General features: G+C 38.0%; 2 protein-coding genes across 2 annotated transcripts in view; one reads left to right on the forward strand and one right to left on the reverse strand.

The window, feature by feature from the left end:
• Nucleotides 1–27,984, forward strand: part of CLK1 (CDC like kinase 1) — a 747,223-nt gene that overhangs the window by 280,225 nt on the left and 439,014 nt on the right. The window lies entirely within an intron of this gene.
• LOC126008679 (aldehyde oxidase 4-like) overlaps nt 1–27,984 on the reverse strand; it is a 127,403-nt gene that overhangs the window by 92,364 nt on the left and 7,055 nt on the right. The window contains exon 2 of the mRNA XM_049772918.1: nt 2,225–2,278. Coding sequence (XP_049628875.1) covers nt 2,225–2,278 — 54 coding nt within the window. The remainder of the gene's footprint in view (nt 1–2,224; nt 2,279–27,984) is intronic.

The following is a 27,984-nucleotide window of genomic DNA, read 5'->3' on the forward strand; positions in this document are numbered from 1 at the left end:
TGCTTACTGAATAAAGAACAAAAAATCAACCTCATAAAGCAAATAAGTTTAGATAAGAACTAAGTTGGTTAAGCATTACTAAAGAGAAAGAAACAAATAGATTATGAAAGCCCTGACTAAACCTATTAAAGACCCAAAGTATGGAACAGGAAATTATTTTCTTCGACTTATGTAAAACCTGTGTTTACCCTTCTAGTAAGTCCTTGTAACCTCTTGACTAAATGTAAGCATTGCACTGAGCACTTTTTGTCTGTTGCTAAGTCCAGGAGACAGGCCAATGAAAACTACTGTTTTTCTGTGTTACTTCCTCCTCACTATGTAAACCTACACTGTAAGCCAAAATGTAGCATCTAAAAAATAGGCGCTTTGATCAATAAAAGGGGAGTCATGCCTGCAATTAGACTCTCCCTGTGTGTCTTCCTTGCTGACTCCATCAACCCACATTTGGGGGTCCTGAACTCTTGCTCCAGCAGGACTGCAGCACATTGGTGGGGTTAAGAAAGAACAGAACTAAATATCCAAGCCAGAGTCAACAACACTGAAATCATGAGACCCAAAATTTAACAACCAAACTTAAGAAGCCTATTATACTGGCAAGCTGGGGGCAGGGACTGTGGCATGGGATGGACTCTGGGAACATTGATGGAGGGAGGTTGACACTGGTGTTGGGATTAGTGCTGAAACATTGTATGTCTAAAACTCAACTATGAATAACTTTGTATATAATAATGGTTTCAATAAAAAATTAAAAAATAGATTCTACAAAAAAATGTATGTGGTGTGTATGTTGGGAAGCAAGTGTGGAGATGAAACTGAAGTTCCTGGAGGGAGAGATAATATTGTTTTGTACAGTACTGAACCCCTAGAGCCTGAAGACGTGTCTGATTTTTAGTAACTGTTCAACAAGTATACATTAAAAATTAATCTTGAAATAATTATAATATTAGAGCAAGTTGCAAAATGACTACAGCCAGTATAGTGTACCTTGCACCCAGTTCTCCCTCAGAAGAGCCCCCTATACAGTTACAATATCACAGCAAAACCAGAACATTGATATGGGTATATCATGGCAATAAGCAGACTATAGGGTTAATTTTGGTTTGACTTTATATACCTATACTCAAATCATCCATGCTTAGTTGAAACCAATTTTGTCTTAAAGACATATTTATGTGACTTCTGACATAATCCCTTCCTGGTGCCACCCTTAAACATTTGCACGCAAACCCAAGAACTTCTTTATGAATATTTGTTGAAGTTCTATTTAAGGTCTTAGAAGAATAGGCAGTGATAAAAATTTCAGATGAGGTGTGGAAAGCTGAGTGTTCATTCACTCTATGTTGGGATTTTGCAACATATGATCTCTAGTAAGGGTTATGATGGACAAACATGCTAGTGCTTGGAAAACTACTGTCAGTAACATGTACTCTTGGACAGTTGGCTGGATGTGTGCATTTAAACACACCTGAGTATCCAACCATTTTCAGGGTGACTCTGGCTCAACAGTTGCAAAGTTAAGTACAGGTTTACTAGCTCATTCTTTTAGTTTTTCTTAGGAAAATTAATAATAATAATAAATAATAATAATACAATACAATACAATACAAAAGCAGGAGTCTGCAGTGAACTGACTTAGCTCCCATGGAAAACAACTGGTTTGCTTGCCCTGATTTTTCTGTGCAAAGTAAAAATGATTGGCTGGACATGTTCACAAATACTTTCTATTCTGTGTACTTTGTTTTCTCCTCCTGCACCACTCACTAGCTGTCTGGCTTCACAAGTCCCCAAGGTTGCTGCTCTGTAAAAACATTAGCATGCCTTGCATTATTTCTCACCTAAAACACCCTTTGGAGGATCCCCTAAGAATGAAAAAAGACTCCCCAAAGCTGTTCTGGGTAAATCTCCCTCTCAGAAAGTTTCCTCCTTGGCACTCTTTTTAATGGGTCCTTTAATAATCTTGTTCTTGCCAATACCATCTTGCAGTGGCCAAATTATTCTACTGATTGTTCACTCAAGTTCCTTGGGATTCAGGTCCAAGGAACCCTCTTGGGAATCTGCTACTTGCTCTGAATTCCAACTAGACTCTGGGAGCTAAGCACACGCCATTTAGCCAGAGCAAATATCAGGTGAGTCTTCATAAGTCTTAGTACCATTTACTATTTACATTAGTTTACATTGTACTGCTCAATCCAGATTTATTATAGTAAAATATAAGGATATGGACTTTCCTCAAGTAGTGTAGTAGATTTACTTCAGGATCAGCATTCTTCTCTATTACCTGCATTAAGAAAAGAGAGAAGATTTTAGTTTTTTTAATTTTAATTTAAATACTGGTTACAAATTTATTCATCACTGAGTTTCAGTCTTACAGTGTACACCATTCTTCACCCATGCACATTCACCGTGCCACCAATGTCCCTGGTTTCTCTCCAACTCTCTCCTGCCTATCTCTGGAGCAGGCATTTTACTTCTCTCTCTATGTCTCTCTGTTTCTCTCTCACACACAGATTTTAGGAAGATAGAACAAACATAGAATGCCAATTTATTATATGGAGGACTTGTGTTTTTTTAATTAATTTATTTAAATGATGTGATTACAAGGTTGTTCATAATACAGGTTTTTCTTTTTTTTTTTAACAGTCACAAAGTTGGTGACCGAGTTTGTCTTACAATGTATAACACTTTTCACCAGAGAATATTTCCCACCACAAAAGTTTCCAGTTTCTCTCCTGCCCTCCCCTGCCTGCCTCTGGGGAAGAATCTTCTCTCTCTCTCTCTCTCTCTCTCTCTCTCTCTCTCTCTCTCTCTCTGTCTCATTCTCTTCCTCTTTCTCCTCCTCTCTCTCCCTAGCTCTTTCTCTCTCTCTCTCTTTCTTTTTAAACACTGTGAGACACAATATTGTTACTGAAGGGGTATCATGCATATTACTTTACTTTCTTTCAGTTCCCAGTTCTTGTCCAGAGTAATCATTTCCAACTCTCATTGTCACAATGATCTCTTCTCTGCCCTAACTGCACTCCCCTACTCTTTATGGCAAGCTTCCTACCATAGGCTGGTGGGGGATTTGTTTTTAATAAAACAAAGAAAAAAGAAAACTTACAAAGAAAAAAAGGAAACTTATTCTAACATTTGGCACCAGAATTTAAAAGTAATGATAGAAAATTATTTCAATGTCATTGATAAATGTCAGATAAATTAATATAATAAATTCTCTGTGCTATTCTCCCTTTAGTTACCCTGAGAAAAACATAAATAGGTTCCCTGAACCCAAGAGTAGTATGAATGTGTATGGGAGGCTTCCCACACCAATGAGCAACTTCTGAACACCAATAAAGCATCCAAGAATTTACCAACATTCAGCTCAGTCCTGAGACTGTCCATCCAGAGATAGCAATTAGATGTCTCATGTTAAGGACTCAGTTGAGGACTTGCCCTCATCTACAAAGATCAGTCATTAGTTTAAGCTATTACTGAGCTCTGGCAGATTGGCTATAAATAAGAGTTTCCAAAACTCTCTCTTTGAGTTTGATTCCTAGCTAGAACTTCTGGCTGAACTCAGGAATTCCAACATTTACAAGATCACAGATTTAGAACAGAAGAACGGGACCCAGGGATGGCCAGATGGAAAAGGTGCATAGTTCTAGGTATGTGGCAATGACACGGAGTCTTCTCCAAATATCTTGCTCTCTCTCAGCACCTTCTTATATTCATCAACCAGGAACCATGTTCTCTTGTGTGCTTAAGGAGGTACTTGGGCACAATTTTTTTTTAACTCATTGGCCATTATCAATGGATTCATCTCCCATGTCACCTCAGTAATATGATTGGTTTCCTGGCAACTATCCTTCGTGGGCTCAAAAAGTCACCTCCATTCATTTAATAAGAAACACTGTCATCGTTTCAGGCAGTGAGAAAATTCCAACTTGTCAACGGCTTTTGATAAGGGCTCTTATGAAATATACTTTGGTGATCTAAAAATGCATATTTCTTATCACCATATTAAAAACTCATATTTGGAAGAAGATACATAAATTTCAAATTTGACTTAGATACCTTGTGGCTATAGAAAGTCATGTAGCATGTTACAAGGGAACTACCAGTGTCTCAATTCCCCACCTCTACACTCCTTGAGCAATGGAGGTGCCAGTTTGTGAAGGAGGAGTAGAGAGAACAAGCCTCTTAGTAATCAATGCCTCAAGGCTGCAACTGCTGGTGGATCAGAGATTGAATGAAATCAGAATCAAAGCACTCTGCCACTCAGGCTCAAGTCATTCTTCTGGGTACAGATGGGCAAGATCATATATTGGAACCAGAGAAAAACTTATGGTCATGGGTAGCATCACTGAACCCCTAAAAGGAGAGATATCCTTTTATTAAATGTGTGGGGTTTTTTCCTCCTGGAAAAAAGGTATCAAACACGAACCTTATTTCTAAATATCCTCTGAGTCCTCAGAAGATTTACTTAGCAGATTATGGATTCAGCATCTTCCATTCAGAATCATATTATCATAGGAGACTGAATAGGGATATTGCAGAAGTCGAATGTTACAGATGGATTTATCTTAACATTCTAATTGTGCAAATATGGATAAAAAAGTTTTTGATTGAATCACCATGAGATAAAGATGTTTTTAATGGTGAGAAGTAGATAGGAATTAGAAAAAAAAAAAGCTACTGTGCTTTTCCCCTCTTGTCTCCAGTCATGGACTAGTGACAGTTTGTGTGCTCTGGCAGGGCAGCCTTTCACTTAATGCTTCAATGTCTCCTTCAGTCATAATTGAAGGACAAAATTAGACAATCAAAAGGTTCTCAAAAAAAAAAAAGAAGAAAGAAAAAAGAAAAGACAAGTTGAGACAGTGAAATTAAGCAAAGGCTGTTAACTGGAATTCTGTCATATCTATTATATTGCATTCACTGCTACTTAAAATTAATATTTAATATTTAAGTAACCTGTGGGGAATGCTGGCTGTAAAGTGCTTACACTCAAATTTCTACATTATGTCCCATTTCTTCCAGGTATATAATATTTTTCCATGTAGGAAATAAGTAAAACTCCTTGTAGAGAAGCAACTTCACTAGTAATTAAAGGTACAAATGAGCACAGATTTCAGGATCTTTAACTACAGAAACCTGACATCAACAACAGCGACTGTGTGGGAAAAAAAAACCGGTTTATTAGCACTACAGACAATGACTTGGGTCGGACAACCTAGTATGCCTGGAATCTAGAAATGGTCTTATGCCAGAAAACTTCGGGGTAAGGGGGTAAGGTCTCCTTGTATTTATGCCAAGGCTTTTCCTTTCCATGACCCCATATTTTGCTGTGCCTATGCAAATAATAATTGCCACTCTAACAATGTTTTTGCTGTACTTCTTTAACTCTTATCCTTAAAAAAAAAAAGAAAAGAAAAGCTTATTAAACCTTCTTCTAGGCCTCATTAAAGATTGGTGATTCAATGATTTTCAAAAATATACTTGCTACTGAACCTTTTCTTTCTCTTCCATCTCGTTAGTTTTTTTTTTTTAATTTATTTTTTGTTTTTGGTTTTTGGGCCACACCCGTTTGACACTCAGGGGTTACTTCTGGCTATGCGCTCAGAAATCGCCCCTGGCTTGGGGGGACCATATGGGACGCCAGGGGATCAAACCGCGGTCCGTCCTACGCTAGTGCTTGCAAGGCAGACACCTGACCTCTAGCGCCACCTTCCGGGCCCCAGTTTTTATTTATTTATTTATTTATTTATTTATTTATTTATTTTTGGTTTTTGGGCCACACCCGTTTGACGCTCAGGGGTTACTTCTGGCTATGCGCTCAGAAATCGCCCCTGGCTTGGGGGGACCATATGGGACGCCAGGGGATCAAACCGCGGTCCGTCCTACGCTAGTGCTTGCAAGGCAGACAGACACCTGACATCTAGCGCCACCTTCCGGGCCCCAGTTTTTTTTTAAATTTTTTTTTTTATGTTTTTTTTTTTTAAATTTTTTTTAAATTTATTTAAACACCTTAATTACATACATGATTGTGTTTGGGTTTCAGTCATGTAAAGAACACCACCCATCACCAGTGCAACATTATCATCACCAATGTCCCAAGTCTCCCTCCTCCCCACCCGACCCCCACCTGTACTCTAGACAGGCTCTCCATTTTCCTCATATATTCTCGTTATTCGCCTTTGTTCTTCCTGAAACAAATGTATTATGATCAATTGTGTCAACTGTGTGATATATTTCCTTTAAATAAATATAAAAAAAGATACAAATGAAACCAACTGTGACTCTGCATTTTATACAAATCATTGTCAAATCCCTAATGTCAGACTGTATCGAGTATCAGTACACAATAGATTAGCAAATCTGTAAGTCAAGAACAGGACACCTGACATGTAATGAACTTCAGAAAAAGTCATCAGTGTCTTATAGAAAGTCACTGGGTTGGACATATAAAATCTATATTGACATGATACAATCTATCCAAAGCAATTCCTTTGCCAGAGTCAGTGAAAATACACATCACTGGCTCTTCATTGCTATGTTAATTGGGATAGAGGGGTATCCTGAGAAACACTGTGGAATCTATCTCTAAGATATTGAAAAGCAGAAGAATTTACATACTCTGCAGATCTGTGCTAGCAGAAGTTTTCAGCCAGTTTTCCTAAGACGAACAAGGATATATCTCAAAAATAGTCCTGGTGCAGAAAAATGGCCCAGCTACTCTATCAACCTCTCCAAAAAAAAAAAAAAAACCGTAATAATAGGAAATAATGGCCGTCAGTACTTCTCAGGTAGTCTCATCCAGGCTGATACCTCTGTGGCCTTCTCAGAAAAAGGCAGATTCCTCTTTCTGCATGAATTACAACAGCCCAAAGCCACACCCTACACCCTCTAACAGAAACAGTCCAGTTTCTTTAGACACTTAACTTTATTAAACTTTCAAGCCACCAAATTTATTTTAAAGCTATAAATATTGGACTATGATATTGCCCAAACTTTTTTTTAGTAGTTTCAGCCAGTAGTAGCAAGGAAATATGATGGGAATGTTACATAGTAATCTACCAAATTCAGTGAAACTAAACAGTAACACAGAAGGTTCAACTAGCAACAACCAGCCCAGTAAATCCTTAGACACTGACATTAGTAACAACAGGGAGAGATAGAAGTTATTTCAAGCTGACCATTGTTGATCTAAGCTTTGATAATTCCATTAGCCTTTGTGTTGTAACAAACAATCTGAAGTAAATTTATTTTTACTTGCAAGAAGGCAGTCTAGGGAATGGGTGGGAAATTGGAGACACTGATGAAGGGAAGGTCATACTGGTGGTGGTATTGGTGTTTGAACATTTAATGCCTGAAACTATTGTAGTGTGAACAAATTGATAAATTGTGGTGCTATGATAAAAATTAAAAAAAACTGTCCTGATATAAAAAATGTTTAAAATAGTATTAATTATTGCATAGACCATGATGGTTTATGGTTTGGCTCTTTAGTTACTGTAGCTCATCACCACCAAAGTGTCCAAGATCCTCTAACAGTGTCCTTTAATGCCTTACTAATCTTCTTCTTATTGATAATCCCTGCCCTAACCCTAGTAGTTTGCTAATATGATTTTGTAATCTAAGGCTAAGTGCTTTTCATTGTCCAATACTTCCTATTCCCTTATTTCGTTTCTCTAAATTGCACAAGTGAGTAGCATCAGCTGTATTTGTTCTTCCTCTGACTTACTCTACTTAACACAATACTCTCAGAGTTGCATTTTTGTTGCAGTGAAATGCAAGATTTCATCCCTTCTTACAGCTACCACAGTATCCATTATGCATACCACAGTTTTTTTTTATCTATTACTCTATTATTAGACATTTGGGTTGTTTCCATATACAGGCTAATATACTACATGTTTCAATGAGCATAGGTATGCATATATATTTTTGAATTAATGTTTTTGTATTTTGGGGGTAGATGTTGGTAGATGTTAAGAAGTAGAATATATGGGTCATAGAAACTCTATTCTTACATTTTTGAGAAGTTGGCATTAAATATATACAAAAAAGGGAAGAAACACAGTTAAAGCTAAGAATCTGGAAAGTAATTTGTTCAAAATTACACATTTTGGAGACTAGAAAGATAGAGCAACAGGCAGGGAAACCTGGGTTAAATATCTCATATGGTCCCTCATATTACTCCCTGAGCCAGGAGTAAGTCCTATGTGTAGCACTAGGAGTAATTTCTGAGCCTTGCTGGTGTGCCCCACCCCAATTCTCAAAATTACACATATGGGCCTATAGCACATTGGGTGCTTGCCTTGCACACAGCTGAACTGGGTTCAATCCCTGATGTCCTTGAGACCTCCAGGAGTGATCCCTGAGCATAGAGTCAGGAGTAAAAGCCTAAGTACCACCTAGTATGGGTCAGAAACAAGAAAAATGACACAGTACCCCATGTATCATCATCCCCTGTGTTCTCAGTCGAGGCTGTTGACTCAGAACATATCCTAATGTATGAATATTTGTTTGTTTAAAAGACAGATTCATTATGTGTACTGGAACATTCTATGACCCAAACTCAATGATCAATAACTTTTTTAAACTCTGCATTTCATAATGATCTGATAAAATAAAAGTTAAAATCAAATTAAAATCAAATTTATAGATTTCTCACTAGATATCGGAATTATATTATATCAGTTTCTTCCGATTATTCCTTCCTCCACACACCACCTCAAAGATGGAAAAAGATGGAATGAGGTACAAAGTAAATACATAGAATATTAAATAAAATTTAACAATGAAATACATCCTACATAGCATCTGGAGGCAAAGGCTACAGTCTTAGAATGCCTAGGAGCTGGTGATATCATCAGAGCCTTTTCAGCAATGCTGGAAGGGGGAAAGAGATCTACAATTGAAAGATGAAGAGGCAGTTGCAAATATCTGGGTTTCAGTTTGCTAGTTAATGTTTGAAAAAATGACTCATCAGAGACAGGCCCAGATGGAGGAGCAATGAGTTCTTTGGCCTGTACCAATTACTTAATGCTACAAAAACAGGTTACTGAGAATTTTAATTTAGCTACATTAATTTTAGATAACTTTTTATATTAGCTAATTTCTGACAGGGTTTGTTTATTTTCATTTTCTAGACAACCTACTGATGTTTTTTTGTTTTGTTTTGTTTTTAGGCCACATGCAGTAGTGCTTAGGATTTAAGCACAGAACCAGGAGGTTTTGTGATAAGGGATCAGTTCTGGTGATGGTTGGGGGTGGGGGGTATCCAACGTGGTATTGGGAACGAACCCAGGTCAACCGTGTGCAAGGCAAATGCCTACCCACTATTAGGATATGTTGAATCTGTGGTTCAGGAAACAGTTATTTTATTAATGAATTATGAAATCCTTAAGTACCATAAAGATTAATAGATAGCACTAAACAAAAAACAAAAACAGTGTTGAGTCACAGAAGAAACAAAAGACTTATTAGTTGGGTAAGTTAAACAGACACAGGACTGAAGATGGCATAAAAGGCTGGAGTGTGTGATTGATATAAACATAGCCCCAATTCAGGTGCCAGAATTGCATGGTTTCCTGACTATCACAGGACGAAGCCTGGGAAGGCAGGAATGAAAGAAGGAAGGAAGGCAGGAAGGAAGGGATGAAGGGAGGGATGGATGCAAGGAAGGAAGAAGAAAGGAAGGAAAAAGAGAAGGAAAGATAGAGCAAAAGAAAGAAATGAAAGAGAAAGAAAGAAGAAACTAAGAAGTAAAGAATGAAGGAAAAAAGAAAGAAAAGGAGAAAGAAGGAAGAAAAGAAGGAGAAAAGGAAGGAAAGCTAAAAAGAATACATACATACGCAGGCACAACCAAATCCTATAGTTGAAAGCTATATCTGTACTTGTAAATAAATATATGAGAATAAAGATTATGTATTAAAATGGATAGAGAGACTTTATCCACATGGTAGGAGGAAATACAAAGATATGAAATAAAAAAGCAAAAGCAAAATAACAGAATTTAAGAGGAACCATGTCCAAAGAATGAAAATAACGGGCTGCTGACAGAATGGAATCTTCATCTCTGTGCCCTTGAAACTCCAGAAATGAAAAATAATCACTATAGATAACAGAAAAACAAATGCTTGAAACATTGCATACATTTCCCTTTTTTGCCACCTGTAACTTGATTTAAAATTTTGTTTAAAATAAATAAATAAAAGTGTTAAACTTCTCAAGTGTCACATACTAACTCAGCAAAACTGGAGGGTGAATAAGGAAAATAATACATTTTCACATGGTAGTAAAGAATAAATTGTGTGTGAATGTGTGTGTGTTTTACAAAAACTAGCAACAAAACCCATTTTCCACATGTCCAGAAAGTTTTTAGCTTTAGAATGATTACCAGTTTGCAATTATTTTTCTGCCGTTCTGGTTGGTTTAGTTTTATTTCAGATTCTGGTGAAATGTATAGCTAAAACCCTGACATTTCTTTTTCTCTTTTCTTTCCCCCATTTTTTCCTCAACCATCTTCTCCTCCTTCCCCCTTTTAAAATTCATTGGTGTTCTAAAAGAATGGTGACACACAAGATTCCCTTATAATTCTTCCCTTAATTAAAATTTAATTCATTTTGTGGGAAGACCAGTCATACCAGTACAATTATGGCTTAAGAAGCAAAGGCATCAGCATCGAACTACTTTCCCAAATAATTTTCTGTTTTAATATTTGACTCTTTTTTCTAATCCTTCTCAGGCATCCACAACCTTTTCATTTATTAATACTTCAGATGAAGTTAAAGTCTTCTGCACTACAGACAGGGTCTGTGGCTCAGGAAACAGTTTATTTTAAAATCTCTCTTCACCTCAGAGAGAATTTATGAAATCAAGATAAAAAAAAACTTTGGAAAGCTCTTTATTTTTATCACCCTTGATTTTATCACCCTTCTATTAATAGCATTTAGTGAACTCAAGTAGTGCCAGCATTCAAATACATGGGAGCTATGTCCTGAGCCCCAACTGTTAGAATCACTCTTTACTCAACGTAACAAAAATGAGCCTTCCTCACTGACTTCAAAAGAGAGCAAAGGTCCGCAGGCTTTAATAACTTTGCATCATACTTTTAACTAACCTACACACTACCGAAAAGACTTGAAAAAGACAAGAAAGATATATAAAGTATTGTAAGCAGCAAATTAGAAAGAAAATATTTTAAGCAACAAGTTAGAAATTGCATTGGAATGAAAATGAAGCTTGGCTTCCTCTCCAGAATAGGAACATTCATAATCATCATTCCATGAGCTTACCTTTCTTCCATTCACAAAAAAAATCAGCTCATCCGAATTAGGAAAAGAAGGCATCCTGCCAGCAAAAGCGTGCCCTTGCTCAGGACAGTGACTTTTCTCTAACAGAAAGCACAGGTCAGAACAAACCCTGGATGTCTATCAGCCCTTGAAAGGTGAGTTAGGCAGTAGCTTGCTGGGATTTATAGGTCTTGCCAGATGAGGAGCGGCAACCAGCCTCTCTGCCAACCCACACACTTCTCCAGGCTTTGCAGTGAGTCAGGTCTTGTGGGAGACCAAGTTTGGTTTGTCCTGGCATGGGTGTGTAAAGCCACAGTCTATTGTATGAAAGTTAGAGGAGGTTTTGGTTGGTTGGTTGGTGGGTTGGTTTTTTGGTTGGAGCAGAGGAGTTTGAGCTGCACTTGGTTTTACTCCTGGCTTTGTGCTCTGGGATCACTCCTGGTGGTGCCCAGAAAATGATATTCAGTACTGGGGATCAAACCTGAGTCAGTTGGATGCAAGGCCTTGCCTGCTAAACTATTCTTTCTAGCCCTCTTGAAATTGAGTTTTTAAATAGGCTGTTATTTATTTTATTGGTCAGCTTCAGACTAGTTAAGCTCTTGTCCAAACTAATCCACACAAAGCTATTAAAACTCATGTGACCTTAGTGCTTTCTTTCCTGTCTCTCATGTTAAAGGGCAAAGGGAATAGAGCTCACCTCACACATGAACACTCCATAAAAGAGCTTCTTTATGAGGGTCAGGAGGACCAGTTCATGAGAGAAAGCTTGTGACAAATAGCAGAGGAGTGCAGTTAGGGCAGAGAATAGTCCACTATGACAATGATAGTTGGAAATGATCACTTTGGACAAGAACTGGGTGCTGAAAAAGGTAAAGTAATATGCATGATACCCCTTCAGTAACAATAGTGTTTAAAAGGAAAAAAAGGAAGAGGGGAGAGAAAGAGAACTCTGCCCCCAGAGGCAGGTAGGAGGGAAACTGACAACATTGGTGGCAGGAATGTGTACTGAAGGGTATTGTATGTTGTATGACTGAAACTCAATCGTGAACAACTTTGTAACTGTGAATAAAAGGAAACTAACTGTATTATGAACAACCTTATAACCATGGTGTTTAAGTAAAGTTTTTAAAATAGTTTTTATTGAAGCCAATGTAAATTACAAATCTTTTAAAGTTATGTTTAAGGTACATAATGCCAGTGAATTGGGACAATTTCTACCACCAGTGTTGACTACCCTCTGCTTCTGTTCCTAGCATGCATCCTGTACCTTCACCCTTAGTCCTCTAGACTGTTGGTGTAACAGTCCCTTTTGTGCATAGTTTGTTGCAATTTGGGTCTCTTGATTCCATTGTTGTTGACTTTGGGTTGGGCATTTAGGTTTGATCATTTTTTATTTCCACTCAATATTTGTGAGACTTCTTGCCCCTGCTACCATCCATTTTTATCCCCCTAAATTTATGAGGCAGAACAAGATAATTCAAGTTCTATGGTTCTGTTGAAAAGAAAAGAAAAAGAAGAAAAAAATCAGGAAGAAGCCCCTATCTAGATGCTGTGAATATAAATTTAAAAGAGAAAGGGAAAAAAAGAGAAAAAGAAAAAACAAAACAAAACAGAACAAAACAAAGATTAAAAAAAAAAAAAGGAAGGAAGGGGACTGGTGTGGCAAGGCTTTTTGTTTGTTTGCTTGCTTTTGTATAGGCACAGTAGTATTGGATAAATTAGAAAAGAAATTTCCTTTGCCTAAGAGATATAAGGTTTCTCCACCCTTGAAGCATACTGTCATGGGACCTTCTGAAGCATATTGTCATGGGTTCTTATACAGGCTCTGGCTGTGTTTATTGTCAACCCCCAGGTCTTTTATGGTGCCAGGAAATGTTCCATTCAGTTGCTGTTGTCAAAGTCAGTTTTCTGTAATTAGGGATCTTGGTTTTTGCACAGGTCCTAGAATGAGATCTAGAATAGTCTTTCTTTATGATTCCAAAAGTTACAGTTGTTGCAGTCAGTCTTCTGTATTTAGTGATTTTGGTTTTTGCACAGATCAAAGGATGGAATGTCTTCTGATTGAATCTTCCTGTTAGGTAATGAGGTGGGACAATGTGCCTTTAGGACAAGTTTTTGCTGTTTCCTCATCCTCAGTATGTACATATACTGGTGCAAATTAGTGCTAGAGCTGTATTAGAGATTCCCTTGGAGGGAGTATAATTTCTGATGCTGTTGGAAGGTCTTGTGTCAACTTTAAGGTTGAAATTCAGAGTTCGAGGTTGGATGGTCAATGTCTGATCACATGAGGTCTAAGTAGAGTTCCCATGACAAATGTTCAGGGTAGAAGGTGCCCTTGTATTATAAACTTTATGGAGTTTTATCCATCACTTTGGGAGCAGGATGGTATAGGGGGATGGTCTTGATTCCTAGTGAGTTAAGAACTGAGGGTAAAGGGTTAAATAGGGAGAGAAAATGGATCAGGATTGAGGGCATGAGAGGATAGAAGAATTTTTGAGGGGAGGGGATAATATATAATAATCATAAATATATATAATATATAAAGAGATAATATATAAAGGGGCTATATACAATATAGGCATGGCTTGTTTTCAGTATAGATTAGGAAAGCATAGAGGAATTCACTGCATACAAACTCATGCCCACTTATAAAGAGATATTAGAAATCTATCCATAGGTTGTAGTTGGTGGCCTGAGCCTTATGAGTTGGGTCAAAGTGCTTAAAAAATAATTGAATTAAGAAAAAATAGATAAGAAAAATAGCTTGTTTATACCATCTACAAGTACATTCTCTTCCTTTAATCTTTTTAGGAGCTCATTTATTTCTTTTTATTTTAATATCTTTTTTTTTTTTTTTTGGTTTTTTGGGCCACACCCGTTTTATGCTCAGGGGTTACTCCTGGCTATGTGCTCAGAAATCGCCCGTGGCTTGGGGGGACCATATGGGACGCCGGGGGATCGAACCGAGGTTCGTTCCTTGGCTAGCGCTTGTAAGGCAGACACCTTACCTCTAGCGCCACCTTCCCGGCCCCTATTTTAATATCTTTTTTTAAATTATCTTTATTTAAACACCTCGATTACAAATATGATTGTAGTTGGGTTTCAGTCATATAAAGGACACCCACATTTACCAGTGCAACATTCCCATCATCAATGTCCCAAATCTCCCACCTCCCCCACCAGCCTGTATTTGAGACAGGTTTTCTACTTCCCTTATTTTTTCACATTGTTATGATAGTTGTCAGTGTAGTTATTTCTCTAACTGTACTCACCACTCTTTGTCGTGAGCTTCAGATTGTGAGCTGGACCTTCCAGCCCTCATCTCTTTTGTTTCTGAGAACTATTGAAAAATGTCTTTTATTTTTATTTTTTTAGGATTTTTTTTAATTTAAACACCTTGATTACATACATGATAGTGTTTGGGTTTCAGTCATGTAAAGAACACCACCCATCACCAGTGCAACATTCCCATCACCAATGTCCCAAATCTCCCTCCTCCCCACCCGACCCCCGCCTGTACTCTAAACAGGCTCTCCATTTCCCTTATACATTCTCATTATTAGGACAGTTCAAAATGTAGTCATTTCTCTAACTAAACTCATCACTCTTTGTGGTGAGATTCCTGGAACTTCCAGCTCCTTTCACTTTTGTGTCTGAAAATTATAATTGCAAGAATATCTTTCATTGTTCTTAAAACCCATAGATGAGTGAGACCATTCTGCATTTTTTCTCTCTCTCTGACTTATTTCACTCAACATAATAGATTCCGTGTACATCCATGTATAGGAAAATTTCATGACTTCATCTCTCCTGACAGCTGCATAATATTCCATTGTGTATATGTACCACAGTTTCTTTAGCCACTCCTCTGTTGAAGGGCATCTTGGTTGTTTCCAGAGTCTTGCTATGGTAAATAGTGCTGCAATGAATATAGGTGTAAGGAAGGGTTTTTAGTATTGTATTTTTGTGTTCCTAGGGTATATTCTTAGGAGTGGTATAGCTGGATCATATGGGAGCTCGATTTCAAGTTTTTGGAGGAATCTCCATATCGCTTTCCATAAAGGTTGAACTAGACGGCATTCCCACCAGCAGTGGATAAGAGTTCCTTTCTCTCCACATCCCTGCCAACACTGCTTATTCTTATTCTTTGTGATGTGTGCCATTCTCTGTGGTGTGACGTGGTATCTCATCGTTGTTTTGATTTGCATCTCCCTGATGATTAGTGATGTGGAGCATTTTTTCATGTGTCTTTTGGCCATTTGTATTTCTTCTTTGTCAAAGTGTCTGTTCATTTCTTTTCCCCATTTTTTGATGGGATTAGATGTTTTTTTCTTGTAAATTTCTGTCAGTGCCTTGTATATTTTGGAGATTAGCCCCTTATCTGATGGGTATTGGGTGAATAGTTTCTCCCACTCAGTGGGTGACTTTTGTATCCTGGGCACTATTTCCTTTGAGGTGCAGAAGCTTCTCAGCTTAATATATTCCCATCTGTTAATCTCTGCTTTCACTTGCTTGGAGAGTGCAGTTTCCTCCTTGAAGATGCCTATAGTCTCAATGTCCTGGAGTGTTTTGCCTATGTGTTGTTCTATATATCTTATGGTTTTGGGTCTGATATCGAGGTCTTTAATCCATTTGGATTTTACCTTTGTACATGATGTTAGCTGGGGGTCTAAGTTTTATTTTTTGCAAGTGGCTATCCAGTTGTGCCAACACCACTTGTTGAAGAGGCTTTCCCTGCTCCATTTCGGATTTCCTGCTCCTTTATTGAAAATTAGGTGATTAGGGGAACATTTTCTGAGTATTCAAGCCTATTCCACTGATCTGAGGGCCTGTCCTTATTCCAATACCATGCTGTTTTGATAACTATTGCTTTGCAGTAAAGTTTAAAGTTGGGGAAAGTAATTCTTCCCATATTCTTTTTCCCAATGATTGCTTTAGCTATTCGAGGGTGTTTATTGTTCCAAATGAATTTCAAAAGTGCCTGATCCACTTCTTTAAAGAATGTCATGGGTATCTTTAGAGGGATCGCATTAAATCTGTATAATGCCTTGGGGAGTATTGCCATTTTGATGATGTTAATCCTGCCATCCATGAGCAGGGTATGTGTTTCCATTTCCACGTGTCCTCTCTTATTTCTTGGAGAGGAGTTTTATAGTTTTCTTTGTATACGTCCTTCACATTTTGTCAAGTTGATTCCAAGATATTTGAGTTTGTGTGGTACTATTGTGAATGGGGTTGTTTTCTTAATGTCCATTTTTTCCTTATTACTATTGGTGTTGTTTGATTTTTGTTTGTTAATTTTGTAGCCTGTCACCTTGCTATATGAGTCTATTGTTTCTAGAAGCTTTTTGGTAGAGTCTTTAGGGTTTTCTAAGTAGAGTATCATGTCATCTGCAAACAATGAGAGCTTGACTTCTTCCTTTCCTATCTGGATTCCCTTGATATCTTTTTCTTGCCTAATCGCTATAGCAAGTACTTCCAGTGCTATGTTGAATAGGAGTGGTGAGAGAGGACAGCTTTGTCTTGTGCCAGAATTTAGAGGGAAGGCTTTTAGTTTTTCTCCATTGAGGATAATATTTGCCACTGGCTTGTGGTAGATGGCCTTAAGTATATTGAGAAAGGTTCCTTCCATTCCCATCTTGCTGACAGTTTTGATCAAGAATGGGTGTTGGACCTTATTGAATGCTTTCTCTGCATCTATTAATATGATCATGTGGTTTTTATTCTTCTTGTTGTTCATGTTGTGTATTATGTTGATAGATTTACGGATGTTAAATTATCCTTGCATTCCTGGGATGAAACCTACTTGATCATAGTGAATGATCTTCTTAATGAGGCAATGAATCGTATTTGCCAGGATTTTGTTGAGGATCTTTGCATCTGTATTCATCAGCAATATTGGTCTGTAATTTTCTTTTTTTTTGTAGCATCTCTGTCTGGTTTAGGTATCAAGGTGATGTTGGCTTCATAAAAGCTATTTGGAAGTGTTTCCGTTTGTTCAGTTTCATGAAAGAGTCTTGCCAGGATTGGTAGTAATTCCTCTTGGAAAGTTTGAAAGAATTCATTAGTGAATCCATCTGGGCCTGGGGTTTTGTTTTTGGGCAGACCTTTGATTACCGTTTTAATTTCATTAATAGTGATGGGGGTGTTTAGATATGCTACATCCTCTTCCTTCAACCGTGGAAGATTATGAGTCCAAGAATTTATTCATTTCTTCCAGGTTCTCATTTATAGTGGCGTAGAGTTTCTCAAAGTAGTTTCTGATTACCCTTTGAATCTCAGCCATATCAGTAGTGATCTCTCCTTTTTCATTCCTAATACGAGTTATCAAGTCTCTCTCTCTCTCTCTCTCTCTCTCTCTCTCTCTCTCTCTCTCTCTCTCTCTCTCTCTTTCTTTGTTAGGTTTGCCAGTGGTCTATCAATCTTGTTTATTTTTTCAAAGAACCAACTTCTGCTCTTTTTGATCTTTCGGATTGTTTTTTGGGTTTCCACTTCATTGATTTCTGCTCTCAGCTTTGTTATTTCCTTCTGTCTCCCTATTTTTGGGTCCTTTTGTTGAGCACTTTCTAGTTCTATTAGCTATGTCATTAAGCTACTCAGGTAAGCTCCTTCTTTTTTCCTGATGTGTGCTTGCAAAGCTATAAATTTTCCTCTCAGTACTGCTTTTGTTGTGTCCCATAAGTTCTGATAGTTTGTGTCTTTATTGTCATTTGTTTCCAGGAACTTTTTGATTTCCTCCTGATTTCATCTCGGACCCACTGATTATTGAGTATGAGGCTGTTTAACTTCCAGGTGTTAAAGTTTTTCTTCTGAGTCCCTTTGGAATTCACAAATAATTTCAGAGCCTTGTGGTCAGCGAAGGTAGTCTGCAAAATATCTATCCGCTTAATATTATGGAGGTACGCTTTATGTGCCAGCATGTAGTCTATCCTGGAGAAAGTCCCATGTACACTGGAGAAGAATGTGTATCCAGGTTTCTGGGGATGGAGTGTCCTATATATATATATATATACACACACACACACACACACATATATATATATATATATATATATATATATATATACACACACATATATATATATCCACTAGGCCTCTTTCTTCCATTTCTCTTTTCAGGTCTAGTATATTCTTGTTGGGTTTCAGTCTGGTTGACCTATCCAGTGTTGACAGAGCCATGTTGAGGTCCTCCACAATTATTGTGTTGTTATTGATATTATTTTTCAGATTTGTCAACAGTTGTATTAAATATTTTGCTGGCCCCTCATTCGGTGCATATATGTTTAGGAGAGTTATTTCTTCCTGCTCTACATACCCCTTGATTAATATAAAATGTCCATCTTTGTCCCTTACAACCATCCTGAGTATAAAGTTTGCATTATCTGATATTAGTATGGCCACTCCAGCTTTTTTATGAGTGTTGTTTGCTTGGATAATTTTTCTCTAGCCTTTTATTTTGAGTCTATGTTTATTCTGACTATTCAGGTGCGTTTCTTGTAGGCAGCAGAAGGTTGGATTGAGTTTTTTGATCCATTTAGCCACTCTGTGTCTCTTGACTGGTGCATTTAGTCCATTGACGTTGAGAGAAAGAATTGTCCTGGGATTTAATGCCATCTTTATATCAAAATTTGCTGTGTCTTTTGGTTAGTCTTGTTTTAAATTAGGTCTTTCAGTTTTTCTCTTAAGACTGGCTTTGAGTCTGTAAAGTTTCTGAGCTTTTTTTTTGGCTGTGAAACCATGTATTCTTCCGTCAAACTGGAAAGTGAGTTTTGCTGGATACAGAATTCTAGGTGAAGTATTCATTTCATTCAGTCTTGTCACAATATCCCACCACTGCTTTCTGGCCTTGAGTGTTTCTGGTAACAGGTCTGCTGTAAATCTCAAGGATGCTCACTTGAATGTAATTTCCCCTTTTGATCTTGCTGTTTTCAGAATTTTGTCTCTATCTGTGGGATTAGTCATTGTGACTAGGATGTATCTTGGGGTAGTTTTTCTGGGGTCTCTTTTGGTTGGTACTCTTCGAGCATGCAGAATTGATCACATATATTCTTTAGCTCTGGAAGTTTCTCTTTAATGATGTTCTTGACTGTTGATTCTTCCTGGAAATTTTCTTCCTGGATCTCTGGGACTCCAATGATTCTTAAGTTGTTTCTGTTGAGCTTATCATAGACTTCTATTTTCATCTGTTCCCATTCTTTGACTAATTTTTCCATTGTCTGTTCATTTGCTTTAAGTTTTTTCCCCAATCTCTCCTGCTGTATGGAATTGTTATGTATCTCATCTTCCACAGCACCAAGTCTATTCTCAGCTTCTGATACCCTGTCCCAGAGTTTATCCATTTTGTCATTCACTTCGTTTACTGAGTTTTTCAGGCCTGTTAGTTGACATGTTATTTCAGTTTGGAGGTTTGTGATTTCTGTCTTCATATTTTCTTGGTTCTTATTAGTGTTCTGTTCAACTCTATCCATGGTTTCTTTGAGTTCTTTGAGCATCTTCCATATTGCTTGTCTAAAGTCCTTATCTGAGAGGTTGATTAGTTGGCTGGTCATTATCTGGTCATCAGAATTGTCATCTCTCTCTCTCTCTATGTCTGATGCTGGCCTGCGTTGTTTCCCCATTGTCACACTTGTAATGTGGGTTTTTCTACGTGTTGTGGTGGTATTCATTGGCTAAATGATGCAGGCAGCACACTCCTCTGGCCCCGTCCTTTCTGGATGGGTCGACTTGCCTCCAAGGGAGGGGAGTCCTCCGTGGATGAAGCCTCACACAGGATCAAATCTTAGGCCCGAGCACGCAGCAGAGAAGACAGTCTGGAGAGAAATGCTGGGCTTCAGTGATCTAGCACAGTTTTTAATGTGATTTTTTCTTCTTGTTGTGATGGTCTTCTTTTCTTAGAAAGAGCGCACGGCGGCGTAGTGAAGCGGAGCTAAATGCTCTGCTGGAGCCTCTTTTCGGTCCACTCCCAAGAGGTTCATGCAACAGGATAGTAGACAGACCAATGTCTTTTATTTTTGTTAAAACCCATAGACGAGTGAGATTATTCTGTGTCTCACTTATTTCTTCATCAAACTGTTAAACATAGTTTTAGAAGTCCTAGCAATAGCAATCAGACAAGAGAAGGGAATCAAAGGAATCCAAATAGAGAAAGAGGAAGTAAAATTATCTCTATTTACAGATGATATGATGATATACTTAGAAAAGCCTAGAGAGTCCACAAAAAAAAAAACAAAAAAAAAAAAACTCCTAGAAACAAACCAATACAGCAAAGTGGCCAGCTTCAAAGTCAATACACAGACAGTAGCTTTCCTCTATACAAATAACAAAGCAGAGAGAAAGAGATAAAAGAGTCCATCCCATTTAAAATAGTACCTAAAAATATCAAGTACCTAGAAATAAACCTAACAAGAGAGGTGAAAAACCTTTACCACGAAAACTTCAAAACGCTTCAGAAGGAAATTGAAGAGGACCTGGTTTACTGTTTTATATGATTGATTTGATTGCTTTGTAAACAATGAAGAGTGCAAGCCCGAGTGAGAGAAGAAATAGCATCAGAAGTCCTGGGAGTGGTGTAGTGAAGAGGGGACGAGGCTTGGAATTAGCAGAGAGAGCTGTAAGAAGGATGGAATTTGCTGGCTGAAAGAATGTGAGGTACAGATGTGACAGGTGGGGGACATCAAGATGTCTCCACAGTATTCAGGTAAGTGGACAGGACTCTCTGTAGTATCATAACTGTTTACTATTTTTGTTGAGGGACCAGGATTTACAATGCTATTATTTATACTTTCTATGCATATGTTGTTCAAACACCATATTCATCACCAGGGAGACTGTTCCTCTCAGTTCTAGGGATCAATCTCCAGTTCCAATGACTTTGAACATGTGTTGTTTTCTTTTTTTTTTTTTTTTTTACTTTATTATTATTTTTTTTTTATAATTTTATTTTTATTTAAACACCTTGATTACATACATGATTGTGTTTGGGTTTCAGTCATAAAAGGAACACCACCCATCACCAGTGCAACATTCCCATCACCCAAGTCCCAAATCACCCTCCTCCCCACCCAACCCCCGCCTGTACCCTAAACAGGCTCTACATTTCCCTCATACATTCTCAATATTAGGACAGTTCAAAATGTAGTTATTTCTCTAACTAAACTCATCACTCTTTGTGGTGAGCTTCCTGAGGTGAGCTGGAACTTCCAGCTCTTTTCTCTTTTGTGTCTGAAAATTATTATTACAAGGGTGTCTTTCATTTTTCTTAAAACCCATAGATGAGTGAGACCATTCTGCGTTTTTCTCTCTCTCTCTGACTTATTTCACTCAGCATAATAGATTCCATGTACATCCATGTATAGGAAAATTTCATGACTTCATCTCTCCTGACAGCTGCATAATATTCCATTGTGTATATGTACCACAGTTTCTTTAGCCATTCGTCTGTTGAAGGGCATCTTGGTTGTTTCCAGAGTCTTGCTATGGTAAATAGAGCTGCAATGAATATAGGTGTAAGGAAGGGGTTTTTGTATTGTATTTTTGTGTTCCTAGGGTATATTCCTAGGAGTGGTATAGCTGGATCGTATGGGAGCTCGATTTCCAGTTTTTGGAGGAATCTCCATATCGCTTTCCATAAAGGTTGAACTAGACAGCATTCCCACCAGCAGTGGATAAGAGTTCCTTTCTCTCCACATCCCCGCCAACACTGTTTATTCTCATTCTTTGTGATGTGTGCCATTCTCTGGGGTGTGAGGTGGTATCTCATCGTTGTTTTGATTTGCATCTCCCTGATGATTAGTGATGTGGAACATTTTTTCATGTGTCTTTTGGCCATGCGTATTTCTTCTTTGTCAAAGTGTCTGTTCATTTCTTCTCCCCATTTTTTGATGGGGTTAGATGTTTTTTTCTTGTAAAGTTCTGTCAGTGCCTTGTATATTTTGGAGATTAGCCCCTTATCTGATGGGTATTGGGTGAATAGTTTCTCCCACTCAGTGGGTGGCTCTTGTATCCTGGGCACTATTTCCTTTGAGGTGCAGAAGCTTCTCAGCTTAATATATTCCCATCTGTTAATCTCTGCTTTCACTTGCTTGGAGAGTGCAGTTTCCTCCTTGAAGATGCCTGTAATGTCCTGTAGTGTTTTGCCTATGTGCTGTTCTATATATCTTATGGTTTTGGGGCTGATATCGAGGTCTTTAATCCATTTGGATTTTACCTTTGTACATGATGTTAGCTGGGGGTCTAAGTTTAATTTTTTGCAAGTGGCTATCCAATTGTGCCAACACCACTTGTTGAAGAGGCTTTCCCTGCTCCATTTAGGATTTCCTGCTCCTTTATCAAAAATTAGATGGTTGTATCTCTGAGGAACATTTTCTGAGTATTCAAGCCTATTCCACTGATCTGAGGACCTATCCTTATTCCAATACCATGCTGTTTTGATAACTGTTGCTTTGTAGTACAGTTTAAAGTTGGGAAAAGTAATTCCTCCCATATTCTTTTTCCCAATGATTGCTTTAGCTATTCGAGGGTGTTTATTGTTCCAAATGAATTTCAAAAGTGTCTGATCCACTTCTTTGAAGAATGTCATGGGTATCTTTAGAGGGATGGCATTAAATCTGTATAATGCCTTGGGGAGTATTGACATTTTGATGATGTTAATCCTGCCAATCCATGAGCAGGGTATGTGTTTCCATTTCCGTGTGTCCTCTCTTATTTCTTGGAGCAGAGTTTTATAGTTTTCTTTGTATAGGTCCTTCACATATTTAGTCAAGTTGATTCCAAGATATTTGAGTTTGTGTGGTACTATTCTGAATGGGGTTGTTTTCTTAATGTCCATTTCTTCTTTATTACTGTTGGTGTATAGAAAGGCCATTGATTTTTGTGTGTTAATTTTGTAGCCTGCCACCTTGCTATATGAGTCTATTGTTTCTAGAAGCTTTTTGATAGAGTCTTTAGGGTTTTCTAAGTAGAGTATCATGTCATCTGCAAACAGTGAGAGCTTGACTTCTTCCTTTCCTATCTGGATTCCCTTGATATCCTTTTCTTGCCTAATCGCTATAGCAAGTACTTCCAGTGCTATGTTGAATAGGAGTGGTGAGAGAGGACAGCCTTGTCTTGTGCCAGAATTTAGAGGGAAGGCTTTCAGTTTTTCTCCATTGAGGATAATATTTGCCACTGGCTTGTGGTAGATGGCCTTCACTATATTGAGAAAGGTTCCCTCCATTCCCATCTTGCTGAGAGTTTTGATCAAGAATGGGTGTTGGACCTTATCAAATGCTTTCTCTGCATCTATTGATATAATCATGTGGTTTTTATTTTTCTTGTTATTGATGTTGTGTATTATGTTGATAGATTTACGGATGTTAAACCAGCCTTGCATTCCTGGGATGAAACCTACTTGATCGTAGTGGATGATCTTCTTAATGAGGCATTGAATCCTATTTGCCAGGATTTTGTTGAGGATCTTTGCATCTGCATTCATCAGTGATATTGGTCTGTAATTTTCTTTTTTGGTAGCGTCTCTGTCTGGTTTAGGTATCAAGGTGATGTTGGCTTCATAAAAGCTATTTGGAAGTGTTTCTGTTTGTTCAATTTCATGAAAGAGTCTTGCCAAGATTGGCAGTAGTTCCTCTTGGAAAGTTTGATAGAATTCATTAGTGAATCCATCTGGACCTGGGCTTTTGTTTTTCGGCAGACATTTGATTACTGTTTTAATTTCATCAATGGTGATGGGGGTGTTTAGATATGCTACATCCTCTTCCTTCAACCGTGGAAGATTATGAGTCCAAGAATTTATTCATTTCTTCCAGGTTCTCATTTATAGTGGCGTAGAGTTTCTCAAAGTAGTTTCTGATTACCCTTTGAATCTCAGCCATATCAGTAGTGATCTCTCCTTTTTCATTCCTGATACGAGTTATCAAGTTTCTCTCTCTCTCTTTCTTTGTTAGGTTTGCCAGTGGTCTATCAATCTTGTTTATTTTTTCAAAGAACCAACTTCTGCTTTCGTTGATCTTTCGGATTGTTTTTTGAGTTTCCACTTCGTTGATTTCTGCTCTCAGCTTTGTTATTTCCTTCTGTCTTCCTGTTCTTGGGTCCTTTTGTTGAGCATTTTCTAGTTCTATTAGCTGTGTCATTAAGCTACTCAGGTAAGCTCCTTCTTCCTTCCTGATGTGTGCTTGCAAAGCTATAAATTTTCCTCTCAGTACTGCTTTTGCTGTGTCCCATAAGTTCTGAGAGTTTGTGTCTTTATTGTCATTTGTTTCCAGGAACCTTTTTATTTCCTCCTTGATTTCATCTCGGACCCACTGGTTATTGAGCATGAGGCTGTTTAACTTCCAGGTGTTAAAGTGTTTCTTCTGAGTCCCTTTGGAGTTCACAAATAATTTCAGAGCCTTGTGGTCAGCGAAGGTAGTCTGCAAAATTTCTATCCTCTTGATCTTATGGAGGTATGTTTTATGTGCCAGCATGTAGTCTATCCTGGAGAATGTCCCATGTACATTGGAGAAGAATGTGTATCCAGGTTTCTGGGGATGGAGTGTCCTATATATATCCACTAGGCCTCTTTCTTCCATTTCTCTCCTCAGGTCTAGTATATTCTTGTTGGGTTTCAGTCTGGTTGACCTGTCCAGTGTTGACAAAGCCGTGTTTAGGTCCCCCACAATTATTGTGTTGTTGTTGATATTATTTTTCAGATTTGTCAGCAGTTGTATTAAATATTTTGCTGGCCCCTCATTCGGTGCATATATGTTTAGGAGAGTGAATTCTTCCTGCTCTACGTACCCCTTGATTAATATAAAATGTCCGTCTTTGTCCCTTACAACCTTCCTGAGTATAAAGTTTGCATTATCTGATATTAGTATGGCCACTCCAGCTTTTTTATGGGTGTTGTTTGCTTGGATAACTTTTCTCCAGCCTTTTATTTTGAGTCTATGTTTGTTCTGACTATTCAGGTGCGTTTCTTGTAGGCAGCAGAAGGTTGGATTGAGTTTTTTGATCCATTTAGCCACTCTGTGTCTCTTAACTGGTGCATTTAGTCCATTGACGTTGAGAGAAAGAATTGTCCTGGGATTTAACGCCATCTTTATTTCAAAATTTGGTGTGTCTTTTGGGTAGTCTTGTCTTAGATTAGGTCTTTCAGTTTTTCTCTTAAGACTGGTTTTGTGTCTGTGAAGTTTCTGAGCTGTTTTTTGTCTGTGAAACCATGTATTCTTCCATCAAACCGGAAAGTGAGTTTTGCTGGGTATAGTATTCTGGGTGAAGCATTCATTTCATTCAGTCTTGTCACAATATCCCACCACTGCTTTCTGGCATTGAGCGTTTCTGGTGACAGGTCTGCTGTAAATCTCAGGGAAGCTTGCTTGAACATGATTTCCCCTTTTGATCTTGCTGTTTTCAGAATTCTGTCTCTATCTGTGGGATTTGTCATTGTGACTAGGATGTGTCTTGGGGTGGTTTTTCTGGGGTCTCTTTTGGTTGGTACTCTTCGGGCATGCAGGATTTGATCACATATATTCTTTAGCTCTGGAAGTTTCTCTTTAATGATGTTCTTGACCATTGATTCTTCCTGGAAATTTTCTTCCTGGGTCTCTGGGACTCCAATGATTCTTAAGTTGTTTCTGTTGATCTTATCATAGACTTCTATTTTCGTCTGTTCCCATTCTTTGACTAATTTTTCCATTGTCTGCTCATTTGCTTTAAGTTTTTTGTCCAATCTCTCCTGCTGTATGGAATTGTTATGTATCTCATCTTCCACAGCACCAAGTCTATTCTCAGCTTCTGATACCCTGTCCCAGAGCTTATCCATTTTGTCATTCACTTCGTTTACTGAGTTTTTCAGGCCTGTTAGTTGACATGTTATTTCAGTTTGGAGTTTTGTCATTTCTGCCTTCATATTTTCTTGGTTCTTATTAGTGTTCTGTTCAACTCGATCCATGGTTTCTTGGAGTCTGTTGAGCACCTTCCATATTGCTAGTCTAAAGTCCTTATCTGAGAGGTTGATTAGTTGTTCAGTCATTATCTGGTCCTCAGAATTGTCATCTTCATTCTCTATGTCTGATGCTGGCCTGCGCTGTTTCCCCATTGTCACATTTGTATTGTGGGTTTTTCTACGTGTTGTAGTGGTATTCATTGTCTATATGATGTAGGCAGCACACTCCTCTGGCTCCTCCCTTTCTGGATGGGCTGACTTGCCTCTAAGGGAGGGGAGTCCTCCGTGGATGAAGCCTCACACTGGGTCAAATCTTAGGCCCGAGCATGTAACAGAGAAGACAGTCCAGAGAGAAATGTTTGCTTCTGTGATATAGCGCCGTTCTTAGTGTGATTTTTCCTTCTTGTTGCAATGGAGTTCTTTCCTTAGAAAGAGTGCACGGCCGCGTAGCGAAGCGGAGCGGCCGTGCTCCTCTGAGCCTCTTTTTGCCCCACTAGCAAGAGTTTCACGCAAGAGGACAGTAGACAGACATAGACAGGTCACACTCACAGTCTTTCACAGCTGAGCCCCACTGGGCCGGTGTACTTTCGCGGATTTTCCCCGCCTGGTGTCACACACAGGGAGCCAGCTTTTGCAAAGGATAGCCGGCTTTTATGCTCTGAAGTCCCTCCCTGAAAATGGCGTCTGGGCGAGCGAGGTTTCTGGAGGCTCTTTTTGCCCCACTCGCAAGAGTTTCACGCAAGAGGACAGTAGACAGACATAGACAGGTCACACTCACAGTCTTTCACAGCTGAGCCCCACTGGGCCGGTGTACTTTCGCGGATTTTCCCCGCCTGGTGTCACACACAGGGAGCCAGCTTTTGCCATGTGTTGTTTTCTTACTGTGCTTCTTTTTATTTATTTGTTTGTTTGCTTTTTGGGGGGGCCACTCCTGGTGGTACTCATCCAGCTCTGTGCTCAGAAATTACTTCTGGCAGTGCTCAGAGGACCATATGGAATACTGGGGACCAAACTATGATTGGCTGTGGGCAAGGCACACCTACCCAATTGCTCTGGCTCTCTTAGTGTGTTTCTTTATATTGTACATATAAAGAGGTTTTTAAAAATATGTATATATGTATATATATAGAGAGAAAGTGGTGAAACCTACACACATTTAAATGAATAAAGCTAAATTGAAATTTTATAAAATTGTAAATCAATAAATTTTTTCAAAAACTGTTACAGGTAGATAAATTAAAATTAATAACATTAATGATTCTTTATTATATAATAATATTATTATATAATAACACATATAAGTTTATGTTTTAGATTGTATATGAAATATATTAATTCTACAAACATACGAGATAGAGTGAGAAAATTTAGAACATTTTAAGGGGAAAATTTTAATAGATCTATAAAAGTGTAAAATGTGTTTAATTTAATAAAAGGAAATACTAGTTTTGTGTTAAATTTTAACTCTCTGCATTACTAAATAAAAATTTGTAATATAAATATCTCTGGATAAAAATGTCACCTGAACAAACATAGAATATTCAATATAAATGAAATGTGATTTCATTCTTGAAAAATTATTAAATCCCTTAGCAAGCTTTGAGTAACTATATCTTTCTTAATCTAGTCAAGGGCAATCATCAGCACCATGTATAAGTGAATGCTATACTCAATGCCAAAATGCTGAGAAGATTTTTTGGCTTTTAAAGAAGATCATTTAATGCTTCTTGCAAAATTAGTTTCAGGGCTAAACTGTTGCTTGTTGGGGGAACTTTGTATCATCTCTTCAAA

This window comes from Suncus etruscus, chromosome 5 (assembly GCF_024139225.1).
Source record: "Suncus etruscus isolate mSunEtr1 chromosome 5, mSunEtr1.pri.cur, whole genome shotgun sequence".
NCBI lineage: Eukaryota > Metazoa > Chordata > Mammalia > Eulipotyphla > Soricidae > Suncus > Suncus etruscus.